The 27,657-nt window shown below is 52.3% G+C and overlaps 14 protein-coding genes and 1 non-coding gene across 15 annotated transcripts; 6 read left to right on the plus strand and 9 right to left on the minus strand.

The window, feature by feature from the left end:
- Positions 1-914: 914 nt before the first annotated feature.
- PRE3 (Proteasome subunit beta type-1) lies at positions 915-2,264 on the minus strand. Its single transcript, XM_062890879.1, has 5 exons — positions 2,082-2,264; positions 1,962-2,007; positions 1,879-1,893; positions 1,523-1,798; positions 915-1,452 (listed from the first exon to the last, which is right to left on the minus strand). The coding sequence occupies exons 1-5, from the start codon at positions 2,113-2,115 to the stop codon at positions 1,131-1,133; spliced, it is 693 nt and encodes a 230-aa protein (XP_062742019.1). The 5' UTR covers positions 2,116-2,264; the 3' UTR covers positions 915-1,130.
- Positions 2,265-2,725: 461 nt separating this feature from the next.
- QC762_504570 (uncharacterized protein) lies at positions 2,726-3,721 on the minus strand (the record flags this gene model as incomplete). The annotated part of the gene is made up of 2 exons (XM_062890880.1): positions 3,213-3,721; positions 2,726-3,152 (listed from the first exon to the last, which is right to left on the minus strand). The coding sequence occupies exons 1-2, from the start codon at positions 3,443-3,445 to the stop codon at positions 2,726-2,728; spliced, it is 660 nt and encodes a 219-aa protein (XP_062742020.1). The 5' UTR covers positions 3,446-3,721.
- Positions 3,722-3,846: 125 nt separating this feature from the next.
- Positions 3,847-5,264, minus strand: QC762_504575 (uncharacterized protein). Its single transcript, XM_062890881.1, has 3 exons — positions 4,817-5,264; positions 4,633-4,760; positions 3,847-4,568 (listed from the first exon to the last, which is right to left on the minus strand). Exons 1-3 carry the CDS (start codon positions 5,028-5,030, stop codon positions 4,080-4,082), a joined length of 831 nt encoding a protein of 276 aa, XP_062742021.1. The 5' UTR covers positions 5,031-5,264; the 3' UTR covers positions 3,847-4,079.
- Positions 5,265-5,396: 132 nt separating this feature from the next.
- Positions 5,397-8,076, minus strand: PDC1 (Pyruvate decarboxylase 1). The gene is made up of 5 exons (XM_062890882.1): positions 7,466-8,076; positions 7,124-7,406; positions 6,546-7,061; positions 5,947-6,480; positions 5,397-5,888 (listed from the first exon to the last, which is right to left on the minus strand). Exons 1-5 carry the CDS (start codon positions 7,545-7,547, stop codon positions 5,618-5,620), a joined length of 1,686 nt encoding a protein of 561 aa, XP_062742022.1. The 5' UTR covers positions 7,548-8,076; the 3' UTR covers positions 5,397-5,617.
- A 38-nt stretch (positions 8,077-8,114) lies between these two features.
- QC762_504600 (uncharacterized protein) lies at positions 8,115-11,646 on the plus strand. Its single transcript, XM_062890885.1, has 2 exons — positions 8,115-11,175; positions 11,261-11,646. The coding sequence occupies exons 1-2, from the start codon at positions 10,606-10,608 to the stop codon at positions 11,348-11,350; spliced, it is 660 nt and encodes a 219-aa protein (XP_062742023.1). The 5' UTR covers positions 8,115-10,605; the 3' UTR covers positions 11,351-11,646.
- QC762_504585 (uncharacterized protein) lies at positions 8,122-9,084 on the minus strand (the record flags this gene model as incomplete). Its single annotated transcript, XM_062890883.1, has 1 exon — positions 8,122-9,084. One exon carries the CDS (start codon positions 9,082-9,084, stop codon positions 8,122-8,124), a length of 963 nt encoding a protein of 320 aa, XP_062742024.1.
- Positions 9,373-10,515, minus strand: QC762_504590 (uncharacterized protein; the record flags this gene model as incomplete). Its single annotated transcript, XM_062890884.1, has 1 exon — positions 9,373-10,515. Exon 1 carries the CDS (start codon positions 10,438-10,440, stop codon positions 9,373-9,375), a length of 1,068 nt encoding a protein of 355 aa, XP_062742025.1. The 5' UTR covers positions 10,441-10,515.
- On the minus strand, positions 11,369-12,029 carry QC762_504610 (uncharacterized protein). The gene is made up of 3 exons (XM_062890886.1): positions 11,861-12,029; positions 11,647-11,787; positions 11,369-11,579 (listed from the first exon to the last, which is right to left on the minus strand). The coding sequence occupies exons 1-3, from the start codon at positions 11,960-11,962 to the stop codon at positions 11,505-11,507; spliced, it is 318 nt and encodes a 105-aa protein (XP_062742026.1). The 5' UTR covers positions 11,963-12,029; the 3' UTR covers positions 11,369-11,504.
- Positions 12,030-12,225: 196 nt separating this feature from the next.
- Positions 12,226-13,268, plus strand: NAT4 (N alpha-acetyl-transferase; the record flags this gene model as incomplete). Its single annotated transcript, XM_062890887.1, has 3 exons — positions 12,226-12,467; positions 12,624-12,965; positions 13,028-13,268. The coding sequence occupies exons 1-3, from the start codon at positions 12,370-12,372 to the stop codon at positions 13,266-13,268; spliced, it is 681 nt and encodes a 226-aa protein (XP_062742027.1). The 5' UTR covers positions 12,226-12,369.
- A 230-nt stretch (positions 13,269-13,498) lies between these two features.
- Positions 13,499-14,580, plus strand: QC762_504625 (uncharacterized protein; the record flags this gene model as incomplete). The annotated part of the gene is made up of 3 exons (XM_062890888.1): positions 13,499-13,781; positions 13,864-13,966; positions 14,032-14,580. 3 exons carry the CDS (start codon positions 13,499-13,501, stop codon positions 14,267-14,269), a joined length of 624 nt encoding a protein of 207 aa, XP_062742028.1. The 3' UTR covers positions 14,270-14,580.
- Positions 14,581-14,648: 68 nt separating this feature from the next.
- On the plus strand, positions 14,649-14,722 carry QC762_0079630. Its single transcript has one exon. It is a non-coding gene; the product is annotated as a tRNA-Asn (tRNA).
- A 17-nt stretch (positions 14,723-14,739) lies between these two features.
- On the minus strand, positions 14,740-17,662 carry QC762_504630 (uncharacterized protein). The gene is made up of 4 exons (XM_062890889.1): positions 17,032-17,662; positions 15,901-16,968; positions 15,576-15,826; positions 14,740-15,523 (listed from the first exon to the last, which is right to left on the minus strand). Exons 1-4 carry the CDS (start codon positions 17,126-17,128, stop codon positions 15,065-15,067), a joined length of 1,875 nt encoding a protein of 624 aa, XP_062742029.1. The 5' UTR covers positions 17,129-17,662; the 3' UTR covers positions 14,740-15,064.
- Positions 17,663-17,685: 23 nt separating this feature from the next.
- QC762_504640 (uncharacterized protein) lies at positions 17,686-20,272 on the plus strand (the record flags this gene model as incomplete). The annotated part of the gene is made up of 2 exons (XM_062890890.1): positions 17,686-18,959; positions 19,015-20,272. Exons 1-2 carry the CDS (start codon positions 18,157-18,159, stop codon positions 20,270-20,272), a joined length of 2,061 nt encoding a protein of 686 aa, XP_062742030.1. The 5' UTR covers positions 17,686-18,156.
- A 349-nt stretch (positions 20,273-20,621) lies between these two features.
- QC762_504645 (uncharacterized protein) lies at positions 20,622-21,734 on the minus strand (the record flags this gene model as incomplete). The annotated part of the gene is made up of 4 exons (XM_062890891.1): positions 20,622-20,854; positions 20,933-21,508; positions 21,542-21,599; positions 21,672-21,734. The coding sequence occupies 4 exons, from the start codon at positions 21,732-21,734 to the stop codon at positions 20,622-20,624; spliced, it is 930 nt and encodes a 309-aa protein (XP_062742031.1).
- On the plus strand, positions 21,588-26,806 carry QC762_504650 (uncharacterized protein; the record flags this gene model as incomplete). The annotated part of the gene is made up of 6 exons (XM_062890892.1): positions 21,588-22,021; positions 22,104-22,524; positions 22,578-23,949; positions 24,035-24,063; positions 24,129-24,246; positions 24,314-26,806. Exons 3-6 carry the CDS (start codon positions 23,902-23,904, stop codon positions 26,804-26,806), a joined length of 2,688 nt encoding a protein of 895 aa, XP_062742032.1. The 5' UTR covers positions 21,588-22,021; positions 22,104-22,524; positions 22,578-23,901.
- Positions 26,807-27,657: the final 851 nt, after the last annotated feature.

The following is a 27,657-nucleotide window of genomic DNA, read 5'->3' on the forward strand; positions in this document are numbered from 1 at the left end:
CATCGTGTACACCTCCCATTCGAAGCACCGTCGTCCACCTCTATTTGCTCCTGTCATCAAGCCCCTCCTGTTTTCTGTCCCTCTTGTGCCCCTCACCTCGCAAGCGACCCCGTGGCGTCACTCTGGACAGAGATTGGCTACTTCAATTGCTTACGTCCCAACCCAAGGCACGAGCGCGCGCTTCTTTTCACGGCAATGTCAACTCGAAATGCACTCACTCAACTAGGCGGTGGAGGTAGCAACGTGAGGGGATCAAGAAGCGCAAACCCAAAAAAGGGGTCCTCGGTCCTAGGTCGGTAGTGAGCAACGTGGGGGGGGATAAAACTGTCATTATATGTTCCCTTTCAAACCCCCTCGCCTCGGCTATAATACTCAAAGTACATGTCTCAAGTAGGTATCGCAAGCTCCACCAGAAGTGATTCCTAACAATCTACATCCACAAGCCTCGGCCCTGTGGAGTCATCCCGAGATCCAAGAATTGTGTTGAAGGGGTACCCCCTGAACACTTCTCACCTCGAGACTTCCCGCCATCTCATACCTATTTCCCTACATACGGTTCTGAGAAATCATATCTTCCCTAGTACACCACATCCCGAAAACGTTACACAACCCCCTTCGCATACCTACCTGGATCGCCTAAAATCAAAAATCATATTTTCCACTTACCCCACAACCAGAACCTTTCACTCCTCGGTCGTGGTAATCAGCCATGCAAGTCACAGAGCACAAGCAAGGAACGCCATCTGCCCTCCTAACTCGGAGCGGGCGAAACTCCGGGCCACCGCCTTCCTTTACCAACTTGCGTGCCGGCCACGTTGTATCCTCATCACCCTCCAACTCGGCCACGCCGGTTCGTAGTCCCCACGCACCGCAGATGCATAAGCCACAGGTAAAACAAGACCAAAAGTGCAGCCCATACTCTTTTTCAGAGGCTTTCTTGAGAACACCATACACACAGAGACAAAACACCCATCTCCCTATGATGCCTTTTTCGAATCCGAAATGGAATGGCATTACTATACATATCCATCATCCAGCCCGGTCATGTCGTCACCTCGCAAGCACCGAACAATGCATCCCGTTCTGATTGGCTGTCTTCTGCCCCCATCCTTACCCCTAGTCACACGCACTCAGTTCTCATGTCTGACCTTGTAATCCGTATCTGGTAGGTACAGATGTCTGTCCGCGCCCTTGGCCGTTAACACCACCATACGAATCACACCACCCGAGCTACCATCCCACTTGATGGCCTCCTTCAACGACTCCTTGACAAAGTTGACCGCATCCGCCTCCTCCATGCCCTCTTTCCAGTTGGCGTCGCAGTAACCGTAAATGTACGTCGAGCCAGAACCACCAATGGCATATGGTTGCTTGTGGAGCGACCCGCCGAGGGGGATGCTGTAGACCTGACCGCCGTGACGCTCGTCCCAACCCGCAATAATGAGACCGGCCCTAGCAAAGAAAATATCAGTACCTGACCTCCGCAGCCTACCCAACTTCAACTTCGCCGGGGGTTACTAACGAGAGCCTATCCTTGTTCGCATAGCACATCTCCTGGAAGATGGCCGCCGCCGTCTGTGTCGTGGGGGGCTTGCCGTTCATCATGTGGAAGAGCCCAAGCTGGTATTGCACAATGTCGGCGACGGCTTGGGTGTCGGCGGCGGACCCGGATCGGCAGCACCAGATTGTGTCGTGTACTCTGGTGAGCTTGTCGGTTACACGGTTGGCAATGTATGCGCCAGTCGTTGTGCGGGAATCGGCTCCGAGGATAACGCCGTCTTTGAATGTGATCGCCATACTGTCATCGTTCGAATGTTAGGAGGGGTGCTCGCCCGGGAGTGGTCGTTTGGCCAGTTTAAGACCGGGGGGTTGGCTTACATCGAGGTACCCAAGCTAAGTGATGGAATTGTCAGAATGACTCCCATTGTAAAAGCAGAGGGCACTTTGGAAGTATCACTTACTTGACCTCACCCTTCTTCAACCGGTCCATATCAACATGGATGCCATCTGCAAGGTACCATGGTTAGCAACAGGGACGAGACGATGTGGAGACGGTAACCGGGAGTTGCGATGTCACTGACCTTCGCTCAGGCAACCCGATGTACCGAATTCCATTTTTGAAGTATGGGTTTGTAATTATCGATCTGAAGTCGTCGATGGAAAGAGGGGGGCAATCGGAGCGAGTCGTCAGTCGTCGAGAATGGAGGTGTTCGTGGGGTGTGTGGCATTCGTCGAGTGAATGTTCAAAGTTGGCAACTTGAGCTTGGAGCTCCTCCCAAGCTCAAGGCAGCTCAGACACGCACGCGCGCCTTGCCTGGCGGGCGGGTTGATGCGCATCACGTGGGGAGCTGATAAGAAGGCTTATCGGATCCTATCGCTTATATCACTTACAGCCAGCCCCTTGGCAGACCGCACGATGGATAAATGAACGCATGTAACAATCGGGGTATCCTCTAATATGTACACGATAACCTGACCATGAGTGATCTCATCTTTGAGTCCAGAGTGTTGACCAAAGCCTTCCCAATGCGAGGTCCTGTTCGATCTCTCCGGATCACTCAGATCCTGTCGAAGCCCTCGTCAAAATCCCAGCACCCTCATCAGAGTCCAACCCTATCAACACCTCCACGTCCCCGACTTCCAAAACCACCTCACAAAAAAATATCCGAAAAAAAAAAAAAAAAAACTCCCCAACTCCAACCCAAGTATTCCGACCACAGTCTACTCAACCCCCCCTAACCAACCCCTCCTCCCTCTCTAAACTAACCTCCTCCCTAACCTCAATCTCGTACCTTCTCCTCCTTTCTTTGCCACTATCCCCCTCCTTCTTCTTCCCCTTCCCATCATCCCCACACCCACAATCATAAAAATCCCCAATATTATTACAATCAAACAACTCCTTCCTCAACCTCCTATTAACCTCATTATGCACAAAACAAGCCCACCCCGCCGCATTATTCCGACTGCTCACCTGAGGCGGGTATTTCTCCAGCAGCTTCTGAAAGTGCGAAGCACAGTCCCCACAGGGGTACAACCTCGCAAACAACTGTATATAAGTCCTCAGCGCAAGACTATCATCCGCCGTCGGCTCCTCCGGAAACCGCGCCATCATCGTGTGGAACAACTTCCACGACGCGCGGCCGAGTTCCGCTCTTTAAATCTCCCCAATCAGCAATTGCTCTTCCCCAGCATGCAAAAAGCGGAGGACTCACTTCGCAGTCGCATTCTCCAACTTGGGCGCAATAGATCCACCCTTTAGAATGCTCTCCGAAAGGGCACCGCCAGCACCGTTGCTGTTGTGGCTGCTGCTGCTCCTCCACGTCTCGTCGGATAATATCTTCGTGGGGTCCCGTCCGCCGCCGCCGCTGCTCGAAACAAAGTACGTCATGGTCAAAAAGAACATGACGCCCACCAGCAGGAGCGTTATGTGTTGTCGTCGCGCCATGGTTTTTCCGCAACCGTCTCGTCGCGCCCGCAGGGTGGCTTGGCCCAATAAATAAAAGGGGTTCACAGTGGATTCGGTGATGTCGAGAAACGGAGTTTTGGGCGCAACGTGGAGGGCCAAAAGAGGCGGCGACGAACCGTGGTCGATCTAGCTCTGCAAAAAAAAAAAAAAGGGGTTTTAATGAATGACGGGAAAATAATGCACGGCAAGAAAATGGCTGAAGCTTATTGAAGGATGGGAAAAACGACCCGATCAGATGGTTCAAAGGAATTGGAGTGTCTGTCAGATGTTCGGCGCTGGTGGCCAATGCACCAGTGGCTGATCCCCTAGCCAGGGGTCTGCAGCCAGATCACCCCACCCTTCCCGCGGCAGGCATTTGCTTGAAACAGGGGTTCAATCAAGCCCAGAGGAGTCAAGCTTTCTCGAAGCCACTTGCAACATCATGTAACCAAAATCATCATCTCTATTATCCAAACAACCTCTTACATTTCATGTAGATTTCAACTTGAAACAAGTTCGAATAAAAAACCCAAAAACCTCTCTAACCAAAACCCCATCTCTTTATACATCATCCAACCTCCCGCCCCCGTTCAAGATCATGAACCCCTAAGCAAAACCTGGTAAGCCCCCGTCATCAATAAATCCCAGCATAAAACGTCAAATCCCACCTCCCATTCTCCGTCACAATCACCGGCTTAACATCTTCAACAATAAAAGCCTCCCTCAACGGGTCCAACACCTTGAGCTCCCACCTCATCGCCTCTTCATTAGCCTCAGACCCAACAGTCTTGCCCAGCACAAGACTCCCATTCGCCTTTCTCGCCAGCGCACCCTCTGGCGCTTCCCTAAGAATGTTTCGACTGAACCCAGTCACCACCCCACTCCCATCCGTAGCAAGCATCACCGCTCCCCCATCACACCCCTCAAGCAGCGAGACGTCTCCCCAAGACCGCGTTGACGAGTTCGACGCCGTGGTATTGTCTTGCGCTTCCCAAGCCACCTCGATCCAAGTTCCCAGATTGTGCCTGGCCGTCCCGTCAAGGTTCTCGTCCAGCCTGCCGCGAACGATGCGACCTGAAAAGGTAGGGCAGACCGAAATGAAGACTGTCTCGCCAGGATGGAGCTTGCGGGTACAAATACTATTGTCAATGACAAGTCCAACCAAAGCTGTGTCGGTGCGGGCTTACCAATGTATACTTCCACGGAGTCTCATCACGCGCATTTTCGTACAAAAAGTAGTAGTGATTTTGGTGCGTGTTGCTGTAATCGGCGTCGCGCATTGTCACGCCGGGGCCGCCGTCATCCACATCTCCCACTGCCACCAAAAAAAATTCAGTCATTCACCTAGAAGATGGGTTGTCTAGGACGCACAAGTGTAGATGGGTGTATCTGAACGAGATCCACACGTGAAGGTGGCATTGGCGTGGCTAGAGGGTAGCAGAAGGCTAGAGTTTTGGAATGTGGTGTTCCAGTTGAGGACGCTGTGCAGGTAGGGCCGTGGAGGGATGAGGACAGGGCTTGCCGAAGTAGCTGGAAGTACGACTAGGAGAATGGGGAGAGTACCCAAAAAGCGTGGGAATGTCATGATGTGTAGATGGATGATAAAAGACGGAACCAATGTGAGAGACGTCGCGGGTTATATGGTGTGAGATGATTGGATTTGGCGTGGAAGATGTAGGGATAGGTAGGTATGTTGGGAAGAATGTTGTCGAGGAGAGATTCGATGACTGGCCCTGTCGACTTTTTGGGAGATCTTGTGGCGGTGGGCATTGGATTGTGCGTCCGTCCTTTCCCTGGATATCATGGGAGAAGGAACTCGATCTGGCAAAGTAATGTCGCAAAGCTCCTTCTTGCCAATGCAAGAGTTCAAGGGATGAATAGGGACCTGCCAGAGCGTCCAGGTAAGGCTCTGAATGGGAAGAGCTCACTGAATTCAAGCGACAGTGAATAGTGACTGCCAATTTACATTCGAGCTGTTATCAGCTGCTGCGTTACGCATGAGCAAAGTTTCATAATGTCTCAGGAGATATGCTATACATTTCAAGGACCTTCTGCCCAGATACATGAGAGGGCAACAAACATCAGGCCCAACCCATAGCACCAACTTGAAAGTCTATCCAGATCCCACAGCAGATACATGAATCAAGAACCTCCTAACCATATTCCGCCAACTCACATGGCATTCTTCTCCTCGAAAACCGCCCTCATCGCCTCCGGTGCATCCTTCGGGTCCATAATCATGTCCACACACTGCGGCACCACCGAGTCACAAAATTCCCCATCACTCAGTAGCTCATCTAATTCCTCCGCCGTTGTGACTTTGTACCCCTTGACCCGCGGCTCAACATCCGGCGCAAAAGCCTTGAACAGAGCGGCATAGTCCCACATGGGGATGTCGTTATACTTTGCGTCCCACCCGCGAAAGTAGCGCTCAATGGTGTACCTGTGTCTCCTGTCAGCAAAAGGCCACTCAAGCTTATGCATCGTGGAAAAGGATTTACCCGGAGTTATTCAGCGCAAACACCACCGAGACAATCCCATATCTTGTGAGCATAGAGAAAGCCTGCACCGTAAGTTGCAGGCTCCCCTCCCCTGTCACCAGCACCAGTCGCTTGTATTTGCCTGTCTCCTTGGCAGCAATGGCGGCACCGGCCGCAGCCCCAGCTGCGTAGCCTATGCTGCCGTAGACGGATTGTGTCCAGCCGTGACACCCAGAAGGGAAACGGGTGGCGGTGGTGCCGACCTGAGCGGTGCCGGTTTCGGTGATGACGAGATCACCTGGCCGGAGGTAGGAGGTGAGGCGGGACCAGAGCCAGTCTTGCTCTATCTTGTTACTTGCTGGGAGAGAGAGTTGTTGATCGACCTGGGGATTTTGTTTCGTGCGCTGGGCCAACGGGTAGTGCGAAGATAGGGCTGAAATGAGCTTGGGCAGAACATGATTGATTCTAGCGTCGTATTTGGTCGCCCCAATATTGACAAAGAATCGTTGAAGATCGATGATGGTGCATTGGTCGAGCTTTTCGGTGAAGATACCCCTATAGTGGATAATATGTCAGTTGTTCTCCTCGCTTGAAAGAATCGAGGCAGGAGTATGACCTACGTGTTGAAATCAGAAGGGTAGTTCCCCAGCCACAAGATGCAGTCTGCCTCTTGCACAAGTCCAGTAACACTCCTCGGCCACGACCCTTCACCAGCATAACAGCCCTGGTAGTAAGGGCTCATCTCATCAGCAACACCCTTGCCCAACCCAGTCACAAGAAATGGTATTTTGAGGGCTTGGATTAGAGGATCGACATGTTCAGCCCAGCTCGCCCTTGCAGCTCCGCCATCCACAATCAAGATTGGGGATTTTGCCAACTCTAGCTGGCTGACTATCTCGGTGGTGACAGCAGCCTCAGACTCTGGAGCACTTGGTGGCAAGCATCGAGCGAGTTTTGTACCAAGATACTCACTGGATACCTTTGCATAGGCAATATCTTCAGAGATGCCAATGTATCCAGGTTTAGAATGGAAAATCATTGCGTTCACAACACTGTCGATCTCAGCCGCAGCAGTAGTCGGGTCGTCAAGGACGGTAGTTGCGCAACACAACTCGGAGGAGATCCTTTGGTAATGGCTAAAAGCCACATGTCAACTCATCATATCTCGACAAGGTAAGACCAGGTGCTAAGGGCGTACTCAAACTTTCCATCCCCCAAGGTATGATGAAGGATTTTTCCGCTCTTCTGTGCTGGAATGGTGGGATATCCAACAATGTGAAGGACAGGAACAGACTCGCAGTATGATCCTCCGATACCACACAGAGCACTCAGTTCTCCAGGACCAAATGTGGTCACCAGAGCGCCAAGTCCATTGAGGCGCGCATAACCATCGGCAGCGTAGGCTCCGATCAGTTCGTTCGGTGCGCCGACCCAGGAGAGGCCGAGAGGTTCGATGAGATCGAGAAGGGCTAGTTCAAAATCTGCCAGGCAACTCAGCATGGCTATAAGACCTAGTGGTGGTTCAGAACCGGACACATACCACCGGGAACGCCAAAGACAGTCTCGATGCCGAGCTGTTTGAGCCGGAGGAAGAGGTACTCTCCAATGAGGATTTCTGGCATTGTGGTTGAACCGTGAGGTGTGATTGTAGACAGAGTCTAGAAATCGCAGGCGTGTATGTATAATTGTCAAATGTTTGAGTGATCAAGTAGAATCTTTGCATGAGTTGTAATGTTTGATGCCATATACTATCATTGGATGGCTTCCCAACGATCTTAAGTAGTCCATCATAGCCTCTCTTGGGACTGCATCGTCGCAAAAAGACGTCATTGTCGCAATCAAGGAAATGGTGATCAATGTCAGACGACGTCGAGGTGGAGGTTGGCGGAGCCGGCATTGACGATGTCGGTGTAGAAGTTTCCTCGGTTAGATATGTCGGCGTGCCCGTCAGGCATCGGGGTAGTAACTGGCCGTGTCGGTTGCCGGCTACCCACACGAGAGTTGCATGATCGGTGCAAAGTCGGGATTTCTGCCGACGTATGCGGGTTGCTGACTGAAGTGGTGATTTGGGAAGGAACCAATCACAGACAAAGTCTCAACCACACGCGTTAAAAAAAGACCTAGATCATAGTAGAGAAAGGCTTGGTGATTAGTTGGATAATGTCTCTTTGCATTAGATATTGCTACGGTTATTATTCAAGCCCCTTGGCTGAGCATCTCCCACTGATCCGACACACTCTCCGATGTTGGTGTGAGGAGGGCATAGCTGTCACCGTCGCTGTTCCTGCTCCCGCTCCCGGTCTCGACTGCCACTCTCACCAGAGCCCAGCTGTTTCCGAGATCCTCACCCTCAACCCACTCTTCACTTGTTGTAGGGGAAGTGTCTTTCGTCCCACCCTGGCTGCTCCTCCCTTTTCCACGACCTCGCTTCCGTGGCTTGACCTTGATCTGATATTCCCACTGCCCTTCCCCCCTCACAACATCCTCAAACCCAAACCCAACCCTCTGCACCGCTTCACAATCCCCAACAGACCCTTCAACAGCCAGACTCTGCCCAGCTTCCACCTCCTCCACCAGTTGCCTCCACCGCCTCCCAAAAACCAACCTCCCATCCCTCTCATCCTCAAACGGCAACCTCCAGCTTTTGTCCGCGGCAATTTCCCGCCCCTCAATCAAATTATTCCTCGTCCATTCCTTCTTTCCCTCCTCAAAGAAGTCCCTCTTCATTTTCTCGCAGTAATCACAGCAATACAGCGAGCTACACCTCGTCTTGAACATTTTCTCCAAAACAGGAATGTAGTGCGGCCTGATCAGCAACCCACTTCTCATGCTCGAGGCTTTCCCGTAAGCGTAAGGTTGATTTGCCTTTTTGAGTCGCTGCGCGTCGGTCTTGAGCTTGGGGAAGTTCCAGGAGCGGTCGAAGAAGACGTCTTCGTAGTCGGAGATGTGGCTTTGGATGCGGTAGAGATCCTGGCTGTTGCGGCCCGGGAGGCCTACGCGGATGGTGTTTTTACCGTGAAACTTTTTGGGGTTGGGTTGGACGAGTTTGGTTTGGTCGAAGGGGATGTTGGAGGGTTCTTCTGGGTGGGGGATCTGGGAGGAGAGACGGGGGAGGTAGCGGGTTAGGGTGAGGGAGGTGAGGTGGTTGTCGTTTTCCATTTTGGCTGTCAGGATTGGGTTTTGGACTGACTAAGGAGTCTGGGTTTGGAGACACTGAGGTGGCAACACGATGTTGATTTATACAATGTATTCATGGCACTAGCAATTGAGGACATCACGACGCCAGGGTTTGCTGGCGCCCTCTTCTCGCACAGCGAGCTCAGAGTGGCATGGTGCGGTCTTGGTATAACATGCCATTGGCTGGATTTGTCTTCGTGGCTGTGGCAGTGGTCTTAATCGCCAAAATAACCCTCAATTTCCCACAACAAGAAGATGGAGCTAACCCTGTCATGCCGTTCCGTGAGTACAATTACCCTTGACGTCGTCAACTTTGATGCGGAGCAGTTTCTCTGCGTTTTTGTAGGCAATGGCCTCCAGCTGCTCCTGGTCGACCAGCCCGCTTGCCTCCAGCTCCTTGAACCATGCCAACCCAACCTCATTGCTTGTAAAAGGATAGTCAATACTGTACAGGATGTGGTCAATGGGAGTGTTGGCCAAAATGCACCTCATGGGATCCAAGCTCCAAACACCGCTCGTCGTGACATAGATGTTCTCCCGATATACCGTTGTGAAGTTTCTCTGAGCTGTGCTCCATCTTCCACTAAGCCTGTCAATACGCTGCAGCATAAACGGTATCATTTCACCCATATGTCCAGCGATGATCTTCAGCTTGGGTCTGCGATCAAACAGTCCAGAGGCAAACAGTCTCAAGACATGAAGCCCAGTGTCCTGGTGCCACCCCCAGCCAGAACTTCCCAGCGAGTTTGCAGCGATAGGATCGAAGTTGCCTTGATATCGTGGAGCCATGTCTTCACTCGGCCAAGTGGGATGAAGGTAGACTGGAACATCGAATTCCTCTGCAACAGCCCAAAAAGCATCGTATTCCTCCCCATCAAAATAGCCCCCTTTGCCGTCGTGATTGTCGACCAAAGCACCCACAAAGCCGAGCTCCGTGACCGCCCTCCGGAACTCTGCTGCCGCTTCCGCCGGCTGAGACATGGGAGCAGTCGCAAAACCTGCCAATCTTCCTTTTGCATTCTTGACAGCCTCATAGACCTGATCGTTGGCTGACCTGCTGTAGTTGACGGGGTACGACCCTAACCCTGCGGCATGGCTAACAACTTGGATTGTGACATCTCCCTTGTCCATGTCGGAAAGTCGGAGAGAGGAGAGGTTGGTCAACTTTTCCATGACATTGGGGACAAACTGTGTCTGCTCCTTGAACAGAGCCTTCATAGCATCCGGGGTGGTGGCAGAAACGTAGTGCTCCTCGAGGGTTATGAGTGGAGGCATCTTGGCCAAGGTGGGAAGGATGAGGAGTGGAATAAATCGTAGGAACTCCATGATTGCAGACATTGTATCTACTTCTAAAGAAGAGAGACCGTTGTACAATTAACCCCTAGCTTCGAAGTCTCTTCTCCCTGTTTTATCTTCCGATATTCATGTCGTCACGTCATCAGCCATCGCTTCGCAACTTCGCCATGCTTTCATCCGGTCTCACTCAAACAAACCCTGAGGTGAATGGTTTGTCTCGGATCAAAATCAAGGGTTAGGGTCACACATGTTCCACCTCTGAACCCGAAGGTGCACCCACGTGATCCACTCCCACCCAATCCCTGTCTCCGCCCTACCCACCTCCCAAACGCCCGGACCACATCCAAACCTGTCGGACCTTCAACTTTACGATTCATCGACGATTCGGAACGAGACACCCGAGCGTCGGTGACGAACAAACGCAACAGGAACAACCCCTCCCCCCGATCGATCCAAGCCATGGCGAGCCTCTCCCTCCTCGCGCGCTCCATGCGCACCCTCTCCCTCTCCTCAACGACCGCCCTCCGAACCGTTGCCCGTCCCAAGACCTCCACAGTCGCCACCAGATTCCAGACGACCCGGTCGCTCTCCTCCAAGTCGCACGGCCTGTTTTGCTCGTGCTGCCGGCCGGCCCTCTCCAAGATCGTTTCCCAGACTACACAGACGGCTCCAACATCGAATGGGGCTGCTGCCAGCAAGGCGGTGGGGGTGGCGGTTCAGCAGACGAGGGGGATGAAGGTTCACAGTTCCGTCAAGAAGAGGTGTGAGCACTGCAAGGTTTGTTTTACTACTACTACTACTACTACTAATGGTCGGACGTGAGGGGAAAGGAGGAATTGGCTGACAAGAGTGTGAAAAAAAGGTTGTGAGGCGAAAGGCGGGGAAGAGACATCGGGGGTACATCTACATCATTTGCCCGGCGAATCCAAGACATAAGCAGCGCCAGGGTTAAGACGTTGTTTTGTGAAGGGATGGATGATTGTACGATATACCCGAAGTTGGGAGGGGAGTCTACATGAGGAGAGGCACAGAACCCAGATATGAGAGGGTCGTGCACAGTACGAGAGAAAGGTCACGGAGGGCAAGGTAAAATTGTCTCTTTAGCTTTACAGACCGTCAATATACCTTTCCATGCTCTCCCATTCTGTCTTGCCCGTGGAGAGGAGATAGCGGATGTGGTCCTGTGGACGTAGTAGGGATTAGTCTTCACTGGGCCAAAACGTGGACGAGGAAAGAGGAGAAACAAACAAGATCAGTCACCCCTCGGTTTCTCTCAAACTCTTGCCGTGCAAAACGGCGGGTGTCAGCTCGGGTGGACGGGTCCGCAATGCGTCGAGTTGCGCGGAGGATATGTCTGTATAATGCCAAAGCCCGAGACCTTTGGACAAACTAGTTGAGCCCCGCAATCATCAGATTTGAACACGAGAGATATTGGCATTCATAGTGTGTAACTTCTACATACATGCTCCAAGCTCAACGTCGGCCCAAGCCTTGTTCGTGAAGAGCTGCTACCTGTCGCATATGTGCGGAAAACGGACCCCGCCGAGGCAAGAAAGTGGCGCATTAACGGCAGGTCTATGAAGAGACTTGAGATCAAGGAAACACTTTACGGATAACAGCCATTGGTGGTTCTGTTGCTTGTTCAATGCGCCGTTCTTCTCAGTGGTGATATTCGAGTGTTGGCGGGAAAAATTCGGAGGCCAAAAACGTCATGGTCGCAGTAGGCTTTCAGTGAGTGAGCCCCACGCTGAGGCTCTGGGCTGCAACGGACGGTGCCAAGACCAATCCCGCAGCAGCTCGGGCTCTCAGCCAGCTAGCTACCTGGTACCTTTAAGACGTGTCGCGACACGTCCTTTTATGTACCTTTATGGAAATCTCACTCTGGGGATATACTGAGAGCGCAAACACCTCACTTTTGACTTCAAGTGCTCGTCTCATTCTCTTTGCCTCACTGTGACTTTGAAGATTCTCATGATGAAGTCAAAGCGCTCGAGAGCAGCGACCAGCCCCATCGAGGTTGCCAATCGCAAGACTGATGAAGAGTTTATTGCTGACTATTTACTTCCTGAGTGAGCACTCCTCTCTCATTTCTCTCCCCAACAATAATAGCCCTATCAGCCCCTCTTCAAAGTTGTTTGATATCCCCCAAGACAACATGCAACTTGAATCACCGTCGGGGATTTTCTCTTCTTTTGCACACCCACCCCCACTGACATAAGACCCAGCAAGGCCAAGGAATCCTCCTGGGTGACAGCCTGGACTCACCCAAGGACGGGAGCCAAATACACAATCAGCTTGGCACAACCGGCAAACCTCAAACAAGAAGATCTCGATGCTTGTTTTGACCTTCTTGTCGAAACAAGCAAGAAGGACTATGAGAATTCGGCAGGGAGGTGGCATCCGGACAAAAAGCTCAACGAGATGAGATCTCCAGAGCTGAGGTATGTCCTTGTCAAGGAGGAAGAGACTGGCGAACTTCGGGGTTTCACGTCTTTGATGCCGACTTACGAGGAGGGAGAACCGGTGGTGTATTGTTATGAGGTTCATCTGAAGCCAGATCTGCAGGGGTGTGTATTGTTCACTCTGTATTCGAGCCTGAGATGTGGTGTTGATCTAACATGCTTATGAGGACCGGGTTGGGATCTTTACTGATGAGCTTCCTTACGGCTGTTGCTGTTAATTTGCCGCCGATAACCAAGGTTATGCTCACTTGTTTCTTGTCCAACGCTCGTGGGTTGGCGTTTTATAGGAAGCTTGGGTTTGAGAGGGATGACATCTCCCCTGTGCCGAGGATTCTACGGGGGAAGGTGATCGAGCCGGATTATTTGATTATGAGCAAGAGGATAAGGCCGGATTCTGAGTCTTACTAAAAGCCAGACAAACTCACATCGCGCTAGCTAGGCATCTTCTTTTCGGCGGTTGAAAACGCTTGACTGTCCGCCTCACCCCTGCATGCTGATGGGCAGGCCATCTGGTCTTGGCTAAACTCCGATTCCTATCTTCACCCTCAAATCACCATTCGGGCAGTCACTTTCTTTAACAGATAAAATAGCGGCAGCATGGAGCAATCCTGGTGTCACGACACAGAAGGATGTAATCCATGCCAGATCTCAAATCATCCTCCCCGAGCCACACCCAGTCGAGAGTTTTCCACGCAATATATATCAACCCTGCCATCCTCCCTCTTCGGCCCTCTCATGATCTCTGTCAAATCCACCACCGCATTAACACCATGTCGACCACCCCAGACCAGACACACGCTGCCCCCCAAGACGAGGCCAAACCCCTCCCTACCTCGACGACCACCTCAGAATGGGAAACACCCCTCATCCAATGCTTCCCCTGTGGCCTCTTCTGGAAAGCAATCGCCTGCCCATGCATTTGTACACCCCCCCTTCCCCTCTCCCCCCTATCCCCTTTCATCACCACCCCTTAACATTTTTTCTTTTTCTTTTTGTGCTCTAGTCTACGGCCAAACAGCCCAGCGCCTCCGAGACCCTAACCTCCCTGCCGAAGAAAACAACGCCGATTGCAAGGACTTTGCTGTGAATAATGTCCTCCTGTCGATGTGTTTCCTGCAAGTCTAACCCTCCCCCCTAACATGTAATGTAGGTGCTAATACGAGGAGGGTAGTGACATCATGAAGCATCGCGCAGAAATCAGAAAGAAGTACAGCATCCCTGGCAGCGAGACAAAAGACTGTTTGGTGTCTTGCTTTTGCTGCTCGTGCGCTGTGATGCAGCAGGATGGGGAGTTGAGGGGACGGCAGGAAAAGGAGGGGATTAGGGTTGGGTATAAGAGGCAGGCGGGGATGGTTCTGCCTGGTGGTGGGGAGCGGCGGCGGGAGGGTTGGGGTGAGGTGGTGCAGTAGTGAGGGGGGTGAAAAGAGACTGTTTGGATCGTGATGATGTTTGTTTATATGTTGGGTTTGGTCTTACTGTCAGCTTTGGAGAGGCTGTGACTTGTTGGGGCAAGATGCAATGTAATGCAAGTGTTTACTGTCCCGCATCTTCTTCAGAAACTCAGCGAGGGACTGCCCAAGAAAAGATGTTACGTAGGTGTATTGACCTGGCGCTGGGGTTTGAGACTGTTGATATGTGGAAGACTTCAAACGCTCCCTGGGGGCTATTAGAAAAGAAACGGTCCGTAGAAAAAGGACAATCAATGGCTGTTGATATTGTGGTGAGCAAAAAGAGGTAGGAACAAAAAGTGGGGTCCCGTGTAACCTGATGGTTATCAGGAAAAATAATCTCCTCCGGGAAGGCTCGAACTTCCAACCTCCTGATTAACAGTCAGACGCGCTAGCCAATTGCGCCACAGAGGATTTGCTGTTGATAAGTCGCTATCAATGCCAACTTATATTGTTATGCATATATTCTCCTTCTTGGAGTGACAGACAGCTCGGAGGCTTGCCAGGCACCTGGAAAGAAAGTACTGGCAACGGTATATAATATCTGTCAGATAATATTCTACTATCAGAAAAGCATGTAGGTAGTTGCAGTTAATCTGGTCCTAGGATGCCTTTGCTTGACAGTAGAAGTAAAATCCTGCAGCATGTCAACGTTCCTCACCACAGCAGGTACCCCGAACCTTGTCTCGCTGCAACCCTCTACTGCCTCGGAAAGCCTTGAAGCTTTTATGAAGGACCTCATTCCCATCAAAGCGCCTATCCACTGACGTTCAAATGCATCCAAGGATTGACGGCCCCCGACCGTTCGTCGCTTTGCCAGTTGAAGTGATGGTTCTCTTCCCTTAAAGACGCCTCATTGCTACCCGTCGTTCCCGAGGCAGAGGATTGCGATCCCAAGGTTTGAGTAGGCTGCTGTCTATGCAAGATAGCATGCTCCCTTCTCAACCGTTCCATCTTGATCCGTCTGATAGCTCGGCTACCTCTCACCACGCGGTGGAAGAATAGAAATATGTAAAGACCTGTAAGTGCCGTCACAGTCTCTCGAAAAAAAAAGTACATCTGAACCAAGAAACCAACAAGAAAGAGGAAGGCAGCTACGACAACGACACCGATGTAGCCTTGGGCTTCTCTTCTAGAGAAGTCAATTAGGTCAATGGGTTGGGTGATGTAATCCTTGACATCCAGAATAGACCTCTGCTTTTGTCTGGGTTTCTTCTGCCGGATTCGTATTAGCCTTATTGCAATTTTGCTTGGGGGAATAACATACCTTAGCCCTCTCAGGTACTATAGCTCGCTCTAATTCTACGGTGTTGACACGCCGTGTAGGACGAGAACGCGGGTCCTCATTTTGAGACGAGAAGCCCGTGTTTGTGAAAGACCGCTTGGGCAGCCCTGGACCGGTGCCCAAATCAACCTCTGAGCCTAAACTGCCTGAATCGCTACGTGAGAGATTCTCTGGCGATGCCGTGTTCAGTGAGGAACCCACTGAAGCCGATTGTCTTCGACGAGTGCGTGACGCTGCAATAGGGAAGCGCTGATAAGTTCTCGTTCTCATCGGCAGGTATGGAGTTGACCGAAAATTCCCAACTTACAAGACTTGATACCCAGAGCGGTTAGAGCATAGCTGACGAGAAGAATGACTGGCAGGACCTGGCCAAATTTCCACTCCAGAAGTGGCGTAATATCGGCGCCTCCGTGAGTAAGCGAGGTGATAAGGTCGGTGATCGCTAAAGCAAACCAGAATGTACAGAGGAAAAGATCGTAAATAATGGAGTTCTGCAGCTCTATGACCACATCAAAGCCAACATTGGCAAAAACCGCCCATAGGAGTCTTGCTGCTGAAATTTGGCCTGACCTCCTCTTGTTGATGGTTGTGGTGAGGGAAGTAAACCGTTTGAGGGAACTCGCTTGATTCTTTTCTTGCATTTCCTCCAGGGACTTTTCAATATCATTTTGGGCTCCTGGATATCCATGCAGCTTTTCCAAAACCGCCAGAACCCATGAGCTGATTGGTTTCCGACGAGCATCAGAACCGGAGGGCAGCCGGGGAGCCACATCGGTGACAATGGATTGATAGTAGTTGACGCTCAGTGTCAACACGAGGCAAAACCAATCCCACAGGTATTCAAAGTCTGAGCCAGTCCGTGGCCAAGAGATGTCGCAGGCTGCAAGTGAAGCGTTGTCATACTCCAATGTACTGTACTGCAGATATTTGCAGACTAAAATGCCAGTAAGGCCCAGAATCATTAGCGATACCCGTAAATTTCTCTGAGCCTTCGTGCTCTCCTTGAAAGGAAGTCTTAGAACTGTCAGTGTTGTCAGGTGCACAGTACAGCACAAGTAAGCCAGGTCGCAAGCAACATGAAATGAGAACATCGATATCGAACAGATCTGGGAATAGATGGCGATGATTAATCCGAATCCAGTCAAGAGCATCTGATCGTTGACCAGGAGAATGAAGCCTTGATAACCGGAGACTTCAGATGTTGCAGTCCATGCGGATCCAGACCGTGACGGTCCGCGCTTGAACCAAGGCAAGGACATATCATCGATACAGTTGTATTGTTGTTGCGGAATGCGAATCTTGATCCATGCCAACAAGAAGGCAATTATCGCTGCTACTGATGGAAGGATGAACGAGAGAAGGATCTGCAAGGACACTTGTTAGCTAAGGTCCGACCCTAAGAATGCATTCAGGGGGGATGTTTTACTTGCCCCAATACCGGCGATATCAGGATCGGTGATGTCGTCGTCGGCAACACTGGTGCTCTCGGAGCATTCAACATCCTTGCCACACAGACTAAGGGTAAATGAGACCATGGCATCGTCTGGTATGGCGTTTATTTAGATAAAACAACAGTCCTGCTCCAAATGTAACAATCCTGGCGATTGAAGCCATAGTCGATCCAAGGTGACAGGCTATGAATCTCATGAGCAAATAAAGACCGGGTTTTCCGGCCTAGACCGCAGTCTCGCTGCAGCCTGGTCGGTGCCAGCTGTACGCTGCAGCAGCCGCCTGTACTTCGTATGCAACGTTTCCAATGATTCCTGGTGGCGGCCAGTGGGAGCCCATTGAAGCCCCAGTAGGTCTTCGCATGATGACAGCAGCTTCAGCTAGGACACAGTCTCAGATTTGCAAAGCATGGGAAATGGTTTCTCGTACTTCAGGGCCTTTGGGAATGGCAGATAAGCGGTGCAAAGGCACACTGCGAGCAGCACTGGGGCTCTGTTAGAAAGCAAGTCAATATTTGTGATCTATTCCAATGCGTGCTGTGAAAGAATACATGGGCACCTGTCGTGGACAGACTGACAGGCTCCAGGCGCCCGGCCATTGGGACAGCTGAGGGCGCAGCGAGAACAGGAAAGGAGGAGAGCTGGCGAGATGCTGGCATGGAGGTCAAGAGTGGGGATGCCGCTGTCAAAGCAGGGACTTGAACGGGCGGGTCCCGGAAAACAAGCCGAAAAGCTTGGTTGAACCAAGAGGGTCAAACAGAGGCTACGTGACGTCACCCAGATCCCGGAGAAGGAGATGTTTGGACACCGACTGTTCCGATGAGCCGGTGACTTTGTGCCCCTTCCGCGACTGCAGAGCGCCAGATCTTCGCTACAGGCAGATCGTGGGCACGCCCGAAGCCACAGTTGTAGCCGTGTTATTTAACTCGGTCGACTTTGGGCCTCAGCCCTGCTCACATCAGCGTGTTAGCGCCCAGCCTCCCGGATACTCCGTACGCTTTGCCGGTCGCCTGACGCTTTTATGCTGAACAACAACTTCAACCGCTCACACATTTTAAACAATATCACCAGCCCATGCTCGTGTGTTGCGCGACAGCAACAGCCCAAGCTCCTCCATGTCAGCTCCTCCCGATCAAGCGACGGTCGATGCCCCGCCTAAGCGCAATGGCACGACAACCTCTGCGCTGCTCGAGAAGTACGCGAAGCAGAAGGAGAGGATAAAAACAAAGACAGGCCCTCCAGGCGGATTCGATCCCACGCCTCTGCCAGACGCGCCGCCTGGCTACACTGTCAAGTTCACCTTCTATCGCGCCTTCCACCTCCCCATTGCCGATCTGCATCTCCACTCCTCAGACCCCTTCATCCATGCGACATTGTTGCATGCCGCGCCGACAAGACACAAGGAAGACCCCGTCTTGACCCGACGAACGCGAACACTGAGGAGAACCACCGAACCAGAATGGAGGGAAGAGTGGATTGTGGCCAACGTTCCAGCGTCGGGATTTGCGCTTAAGTGTCGCCTGTACGACGAGGATTGGCCAGATCATGACGATAGACTGGGCAATGTTACTGTTAGAGTCCCGCATGTCAGTGAGGACTGGGAAGGATTTGGACCTGAGGGCAAGATATTTGAGGTCAAGAAGCGCTCCGGCAGCCGCAGAGCTTACTTCGTCCACGGCATCAGGTCGGTATTCTGCCGCAATGTCCCACTGACACCAAGATTGCAGCTTGGGATCGAGGTGTTGGGAAAGTCGGACCCTCCGCATGCCCAGGTTTATACCGTTGGTCCAACCCACTGGGTGAAGCACTACAGCCCAATGATTGGGTGGGTAACCGGTGTCAAAGTCAACAAGGACGCGGACAACGACGCGACGTCTTCTATCCACTCGAAAAAGAGTCGTCGCACAAAGAAGTTTGAGTGGGTTTCACCTTACCGCCTGCTGGATCTACACATGGACGCTGATAACTTGCAGCTTCCAAGCAAACGAGATACAACTCGCCGGGCCTGTACCGCCCAAGCTCTACCACCGCTATGTCGAGTTCCGCCCCATGATCGGCCGCATGTTTTCCTCCAAAGGCTTACGCGGCCGGATTCTCAATGCCGTCCTTCACAAACAGCATCACCGAATCTACAACTTTGACTCCAGCACCGAATACGGCAACTTTGAAGCTTGCAGCGAAGAGGCTTCTCTCCAGTTTCTCAAGATGGTCCACTTTGACGAAGGCGGCCGCATCTTTACATATGTCATTACTCTTGACGGCCTGATGCGCTTCACCGAGACAGGCAAGGAATTCGGCATCGATCTTTTGTCGAAACATTCGATGCACAGCGACGTGGCCACGTACATAGCCTGCTCGGGCGAGTTCTTCATCCGGCGTCTCGCTCACCCGCGCAAGTCACACCATCGCCATCACAGCCACGTCTCCTCGGGCGAATCCTCGTCTACTCAGCCCCCAACCCCACCGACGCATCCGCCCAACGAAAACATTGGCGATGGGCCCCCCAAGTCACCCCCACCACCCAAGCCTCAGCTTTACCAGCTGATCATTGACAATGACAGCGGGACGTATCGTCCGGACAAGTCTGTCTTGCCAGATTTGCAGAATTTCTTGGAGAGGAATTTACCTGGGATGGAGATCAAGGCTATGCACTGCGACGAGGAGGAGCTGAAGAAGATGAAGAAGATGCAGATGGAAATCAAGAAGAAGGAGGGTCCGGCTGTGAGGATGGTGCTGAACCGGAGCCCGAGCAACTCGAGTTTTAGCTCGGATGATGAGTCGAGATTGGGGGATTTGGCGAATTTGGGGGATGATGATGATGATGAAGGGGGGGGGTTGGGGTTGAGGAGTAAGAAGGAGAGGGCGTTTGATCTTGTGCAGGAGCCGCAGAGATGGAGGGAGGTTATTGGGTACCCGAAGAAGAGGAAGACGGGGGACCTGGAAAAGGGGAAGGGGTTGGATGGGGCGGGGGATGAGGATGAGAAGGTTGGTGGGAAGGTTAGGGAGAAGGAGGAGGAGGAGGAGGGGGTTAAAGAGGGTGGGGATGGTGAGACTGACGGGGATGTTAAAGGGCATGGGGGAAAGACAAAGATTGATGGGGATGTGAAGGATCTTAGTGATTCGAAAGAACAGGACGAGAAGAGGGAGGAAAAGAGCGGCGATACTGAAGGTAATGGTAGCGGTAATGGTAATGGTGATGCCGCAAGTTCAGGGGTTGAGACCAAGGCGTGAGATGCTGGTCTAAACGAGAAGGACAATGACTTGACGATATAGATACCTCATTTTTTCTTAGCCGGGCAGGGCAGGATTAGGGCCGATGGCGTCCGGAGTTTGGGTTGGTTTATGGCATCATGGTCAGGGCACTGATGATTCCCAGTTGGGTTAGCAAGCGTTTTGTTTGTATTTCTGCTTCTCTGCTCTATATTGCTGAAGGTCTAGTTTTCATTTAATCCCACCATTCGCCAGCTTCACTCTTGCCGACAGTCTTATATGGAGGCCTCTCCTACAAGCACAGTTTCTTTTTCCTATTCAGTGTTACGCTCACATTTCTTTCTCTCTCTCTCTCTCTCTCTCTCTCTTTTCACAAACTATTTGGTGGCGATAAAGGCATCTCCGGTCGTGATGGCGGCGTCTCGGTCCTGGATGCTTCCACAACCCCCAGGCTACCTGCCTCGGAGGTTTTGGGACTTGACAAGTGTGAGTCTTTTTGTGGTGGGTCTTGGCAAGCCACCGCAGCATTCATCCCAACGTCCATGTCGTCCATCTGGGAGGCTGCCAAGGCGAGGTCGATGCCCCGTTGGAGGACCTGGCCGTCTAGACCACCACCATCCATGGTCAGCATTTGGTGGTGTGGTGTGGTGTGGTTACGGGATTGTGCAAGTTCAAACTCACAAGCATGATTAACCATCATCCCGGGCCCATCCTCAAAACCCACCCACAGCGCCTCGAACTGCTCATCAGACATTTGCGTCTCTTTTGCCAGGGGGAGAGTGCTGTCCCCGATGGCTACATACCAGAGGACTATAGCGAGGGCGCCGTTCTTCTTTTGGGGGTGCTGCATTAGGGCGATGGGCTCGGTGAGACGGGCGGTGTTGGGGAGGAGGACGTCGCCGGAGGGGTCGAAGCGGGCTTTTTGGAGCTGGGGGTTGTGTGTGGAGGTGGAGGAAGGGGGGGTGCAGCGGGTTGATAAGGGGACGGGGAGGAGGGTGGCGGTGCAGCCTGCTTCTTCGTAGGTTTCGCGGATGGCGGTTGCCTCGAGGGGTTCGGACCAGTCTTTGCGGCCGCGGGGGAGGTAGTAGGTTTTAGAGGTGAGGTCGTAGATGATGAGGACTTTGCGGGCGGGGAGGTCGACGGTTATGGTGCCTGAGGCGAGGTAGAAGTCGGAGGAGAAGGTTACTTTCCAGGGGGGGGACATGATGGGGATGGAGAGGGGGGGAGATGAAGGTGTAGATGTGGGAGGTTTGAAGACTGTGAAGTGTGAGAGGTTGAAGACTGTGAGAGATTGAAGACTGTGAGAGGCTTTGGAAACTGTGAGAGGGCCGAGTAAATGGCGTTGAGCCTTGGTGTTAATGGTTGATATTAGAAAAGAAAGGCAAGGTCAAGCACATGAGAGCGATGAGTTTGCCCGTACAAAGTCCAGAGTAGGCAGGTGTAAGTGATCCGACCTGTGGGCAATATCGTGACGACATGGCATCTTATACCCCAGCACCTTCTCTTGTTGGTTTCCCCAGGATAGGCACTATCATAGGTAGGGCAAGGTAACATTGGAGTTCCCGGAACCATGGTGTGAAAATCAGATCACCTTTGTTGGCTGAAAGGGGCTAGGGCTACCTGGTTCTGGACCTGCCAAACCGAGGAGCACACGACACACACCTTTGATGACCAAAAAGCACCCCACCACAAGATCTACATCGTATCCCCATTCGTATGTTCACCGACGATGATAGGTGACGAATTACCTCCCTGTGCATAGGGTAACAGGTAAACACCATCAATCTAGGGCGCTGCAGTCCTTCCCAGCTCCTGGAATCTCATCTGATCACTAACTGCAACGGTTCAACCGGTTATACCTTTGCTAGATCCTCCGAGACACCACGGATGACGTCCCCAGCCGTGTTCTCTCTCGCCTTGGTTGATACCTAGATCGGTGATAGCTCCGGCTGAATGAGGTGGCATATCTGGTCAGATCCCCGTTGACCTTTTCATCAAGAAAAAGCAAGGGGTTCCGGGAAACCTGAGGGATTTCATGATCGGATTTCTGATCTGGCGTGCTATTGGAGAGTTTGGGTGACCACAGCAGCAGAATGGGAAAAGCAAACATGATTTTTTTTAGGGCCGCGCAGCAATGAGCCGCACTTTGGATGACTGTCAAGACGGAGGTTTCCGTGCGTGCTGGCTGCGGGTTGGAGGATTTAAAGAGGGTCGGTGAGCAGCTGGAGACGGCACTTCAGAGATGAAGGTTTACGGGAAGAGAGGTAGTATACGTAGGTATATATGCTTGATACTCTCTTGATGGATTGTCGCTAAGAGCATGTAGGTATACACAACTAGGTTACACTGCCCCTTTCAGACCCAGTTTGGCTGCATCATTGTGAATGCGGGTTTCGGGACCGAAAAAGTGGTGTGACTTTGATCTGATAGGAAGGGTTTGGTGCTGTTGGACATATCCTGTGATACTTATCAGTGTAGGTATGAAATGTAGTCAGCCAACAGGGCACAAACACATTCCATTTGATGATGTATCTATCTCCTTCAACTTTCTCGAGTCTCTTATCAAGTCTGTCATTGTCTGATGTTGAAAGCTCCCCGCCAAAGAGCCAACGTTGAGGCTTGGCATGGATATCACCTACCCACAGTACCTATTCATCCGAGCCTGAATTGATACTGATACTGGTCCAAGACATACCTGATTAAAGAAGATATCCCCAAGAAAAGACCTTGTGCTCACTGACACCAGATCATATTGTTCAACACGTGGGAGATCTGAGGGCAGCATCCGGGACATCCTGACAAAGATATGCAGGGATGGCCCTGACCAGGCGATCAGCCAAACGATCTGGGGATTCCAAAGCCTTGGCAGCACTCCTTCTGGAAGCCAATGCCGGGGCCGACGCGAATGTCAGATGAGCTTCCACGCTTCTCGACCGAGCCCCTGAATACGCGTTCATATCGGTGATACGGAGTATTGGGCAACCAACCTGTTAGAAGGAGCGGAAGCACGGTCATCTCAACACAACTTCCAAGCTCCCGTCTTTGAGGACCAGAGACTGGCTGTCACTGTTACTAGCGCTGGCCAACGACGGAAGCTCGGTCCATCTTCCACCTCAATTACAGTGGACACCCCGCGCCTGCGCCACCAAGAAACGACGTCTGAGAAACAAGAAAGCCGCTAATAATTTTGGAGCTCCCCGTTCGTCCAAGTGCCACTCACAGTCGCGCTCCAGCTCCCCATCCTTTAGGCACAAGTTGTCATCGTAATTAGCGTCGCCTGTTCCGAGTTGGAACTGTTTATATTGTTCTCCAGGACCCTTTTCGATAATCAACTCTCGAACACTGTCCATCAAATCCCCAAAGGCCTGGAGACGTGGCTCCCCCCCCGGCAGATGAAACCGAACGAGCCCCTTGGTTACAATTCGATCGAGAAACGAGATTACAAAATCCAGGCGACTTCACTGTTTGCAAGACACCACCAGCCCAGCCACCACCTACGGATACCTCACCCTGACTGCTATCAAGAGCCCGTTTGATCAATCCCTTGCGCTCCAAACTCACAATCACCAGTCAAGTGGGCGTTTGCCGACGGTACTTGGGGCGCTTGGTCGGTGGATGAGGACCAGGTCCTGTCCCGACGGCGCCGAGGGATGCAGACGGCAAAGGGAAAGGCTGAGGCGCTTGGACGGAAGGCCAAGGTGTGTTTTCCTTCTTCTCTCAAGTCTGGGTTGTTCTAGTGTGTGATCGTGATAGCTAATCATGATCTCTCTTCGCTCTGTCTAGCTCACTCAGTCATACCAAGAGCTCCTCGAGTAGGCCCGCCCACCAACGAGACCATCGCTACGATTGTATCACGCTGACCAACCTGTTCCCACAGCGAGTTCTCCAACAAGGACTTGAAATCTGTCGGAAACTACACTCTAGGCCGGTTAATAGGAAAAGGATCCTTTGGCAAGGTTTACCTTGCTACCCACAAACTCACAAATGGCTCCAAGGTTGGTTCTGAGCCGCGCATGCCATTGGGCAAGGGCAGTCATTGATGTGTGTATTTTTTATTTCTAGGTTGTTCTCAAGTCGGCGAAGAAGGACGATGCCAACCTGGCCCGCGAGATTCACCACCACCGCCAATTTGTACACCCACACATAGCAAGATTATACGAGGTGATTGTGACCGAATCCATGGTATGGCTGGTGCTGGAATACTGCTCGGGTGACGAACTCTACAACTATCTGATCGACCATGGCAAACTCCCCGTCGAAAAGGTGCAAAAGACGTTTACGCAGTTGGTCGGCGCCGTGTCCTATGTCCACCAACAGAACTGCGTTCATCGCGACTTGAAGCTCGAAAATATCCTTCTCGACAAGAATGAGAACGTCAAGCTGTGCGACTTTGGCTTCACCCGGGAATACGAGGGCAAGGCCAATTACCTTCAGACCTTTTGCGGCACCATATGCTATTCGGCCCCCGAAATGCTAAAGGGAGAGAAATACGCCGGCGAGAAGGTGGATGTGTGGAGCTTGGGGGTCATCTTATACGCTTTGCTCACGGGTGAGCTGCCGTTTGACGACGACAACGACCAGGTCACGAGAACCAAGATATTGACGGAGGAACCAAACTATCCCGATTTTATACCAGCCGACGCCTTGTCACTCCTCAAGCTGCTCCTCTCAAAACGCCCCCTGCTACGACCGACACTACCGGATATTCTGGCGCATCCTTTCCTCGCCGAGCACGCACCGCAGCAGCAAGAGATCCTCAAACTGGAACGACCGGCACCTTTTTCGACCCCTCTTGAGAAGGAGGTACTGCACCGGATGAAGAGTGCCGGGGTGGATATCGAGGCTGTGATGGAGAGCGTCATTTCTCAGCGATGCGATGCCCTGGGGGGTTGGTGGACGTTGCTGCTCGAAAAAGAAGTACGCAAAGTGATACGCAGAGAGAGGAAACGAAGAGAGAGGGCCGAGAATAGGAATTCACGCCGCTTCTCCCAAGCTTCCAGTCGACTGAACGCTCTGGCGACGGTCGAGGAATCCCAGTTCGCGAAGCTCTCAGATACCCCCCATAGGACACGGGGCCGGAGCCAGAGGAGAAGCGCCCACTACCCTAGCTTGACGATTCCGGACTTGCCCGGGTTTGCCGACTTTTCCAAGACTGGAAACGGAAATCTTGCTCTTAGTCCTGATGGGGAGGTGCCACCTCCACCGATTGACAAGGACTCGATAAGGTCAGTCAGCTCGTCGAGGCATCGGAGGCCGATCCCACCACCAAAGGAAGGGGTTCTAAGAAGCGCACGCTCTAGGGGCAGCACCCTCCATCTAGTGACGACAACAGACGCGCTAGAGGCCACCACCACCTCGCAGGCAGGTGACCCAAAGAAGGTGAAAAAACGACCGTCACATGCCATCCTTGCGACGTGGAAGAACTGGACACATTGGCTCTTTGAACACACGGGGATGAAGAATGCCAGCAGGCGTGGAGGAAGCCAGTCGGCGCCTAACCTTCTTTCCAAGCAGACAAGCGCAAAGGATACCAAGTCAAAAGATGCCAGTCCCCGGCCCCAGACCAGCAAGTATCCGGTGAGCGGGTCTAATGCAGCTCCTGCTACCGCCAGCCTACCCAAGGGTGTGGTTGCCAATGGCTACCCACCCCGCGGCTCTTCGGCAGCTCAAGGGACGTCGTCCAACCCAATATCGCCGACCTTGTCGACCCCATCCATGCACCATCCCCGGATGCCCAGCTCCTCTGGGTACAAACGGCAGTCCATGTCGCCTTCACCTTTGACACCCCGCTCAACCATCCGGCGATCCTCTGGGCCCACTGGACTCCGCGGACGAAAGTCTACCTCGTCATCTGTTTCGTCAGTGCGGTCCCTGCACCACACGCACCACCATAGCCACAGCAAGGCTAGCTCAACGTCGTCGAACGGTTCCGTCTCCACGTCGGTTTCCAAGACGCCAATGCAGAATGCTCGAAGTCCCCACCACTCTGTCAAGGTTTTACCGGCCACTCCTACCGGCAACACCTTTCCCAGCAACATCCGTCTTGTGCGGGACCGCAGCGGACCACCCCTGAGCGTCTTCAACGAAGGACTACCGACCTTCAACGGAGCCATGATTCCACAGCCCCCAGGCAGCCCGAACCCGTTTTCGGGTAACGGAGTCATGTTCGCCAAACGCAAGCGGAACATCTTCAAGGGGCCCATGCTGAGTTTGTCAGGTTCAAGGGACACACGCAGTTCGGGGTCTGGATCAGCAAGCCACTCTAGAAGTGCGAGTGCTAGCGGTCTCGGGCGTAGGAGCGGCGAGATGGCGATTCAGGAAGTGGACGAGGACGACGAAGACGACAATCTGACCGAACGGGGAAGGGGTCCTCCGAGTGTGACAGACGAACTTGAAGAGGTGGAAGAGGTTGACTCTTTCTCGCCAATCGTCAAAGGCCCGGGCGAGATTGTGGAGGAGAAGATTTATGAGGAGGGAGAGGAAGAGGCAGAGTTGAAAGCTGGGTTGCCTGGCTTGCAGCCCGCGGCGACGATAACACCATCGCCCGTGTTATGAGGACGGTGTGCACAAAACATCTATCGTTTTTCTCTCTTTGCTAATCTGCATGAGAACATGAGTGACGGGGGACCAGGCCGGGGCCTGGTATGCCCGGTACGGCCGAGAAATAAGTGAGGAGTTACAGAAGTCAGAGCTGAAGTGGGGATGTGTAATAGTTGCCGCAAGAAGTGGCGGCGTGTTCCAAGCATGGGCTGGCTGTATATCTAGCTACAGCAGTAGCACGTTATTGTTGCTTTTCCTTTGTCTTTACAGCCGGGCGTGTTTTGAACTTGTATTGTAGTTGATAGGGATACCACTTCAAAGAATTTCTTTTTGCTGTTTATGTTGTTGATTTCAAATATCATTGACTCACGTCGTCATTCACGGGTTGTATTGTTGGGGAGCAGGAACAGCTTCTGGAAACTGTGGTTTTGTCGGCAATTGCCGCCGTCTGCCTAATCTCTTGATCACTTCATACATCTTTTTCAAACCAAGCGTAGGGATCATTTTCGTTCCGGAAGGCTCGGTGATGATAGTTGCAAAAGATGTCCGAGAAGGCAGCCATTAGCGTGGGAATGTCAAGTGACATGTCAGTCAGTCTTGCAGCCGTCTGGGGATGCGATGTTCCTGCAGTTTCCCATACACCCATACACTTGGAACACTAGAAGGCAAAATATCAGCTTGGCGCTCATCGGGGGAGGACGACGGGTTGAGGCCATTGGCTCATTGGACAATGGTAAACGATTCGGGAGTCTGGGCTGAAGAGAGGGCCGAACGTCGGACTTTGTGACAGGTACCTGGTAAGGCAAGGTAAGGTACGGTGAGGGGGGGTGCTGAGTGTGATATGCTGAGCTTCACGAGGTTTGAGG

Source organism: Podospora pseudocomata, chromosome 5, assembly GCF_035222375.1.
Source record: "Podospora pseudocomata strain CBS 415.72m chromosome 5, whole genome shotgun sequence".
Lineage (NCBI taxonomy): Eukaryota > Fungi > Ascomycota > Sordariomycetes > Sordariales > Podosporaceae > Podospora > Podospora pseudocomata.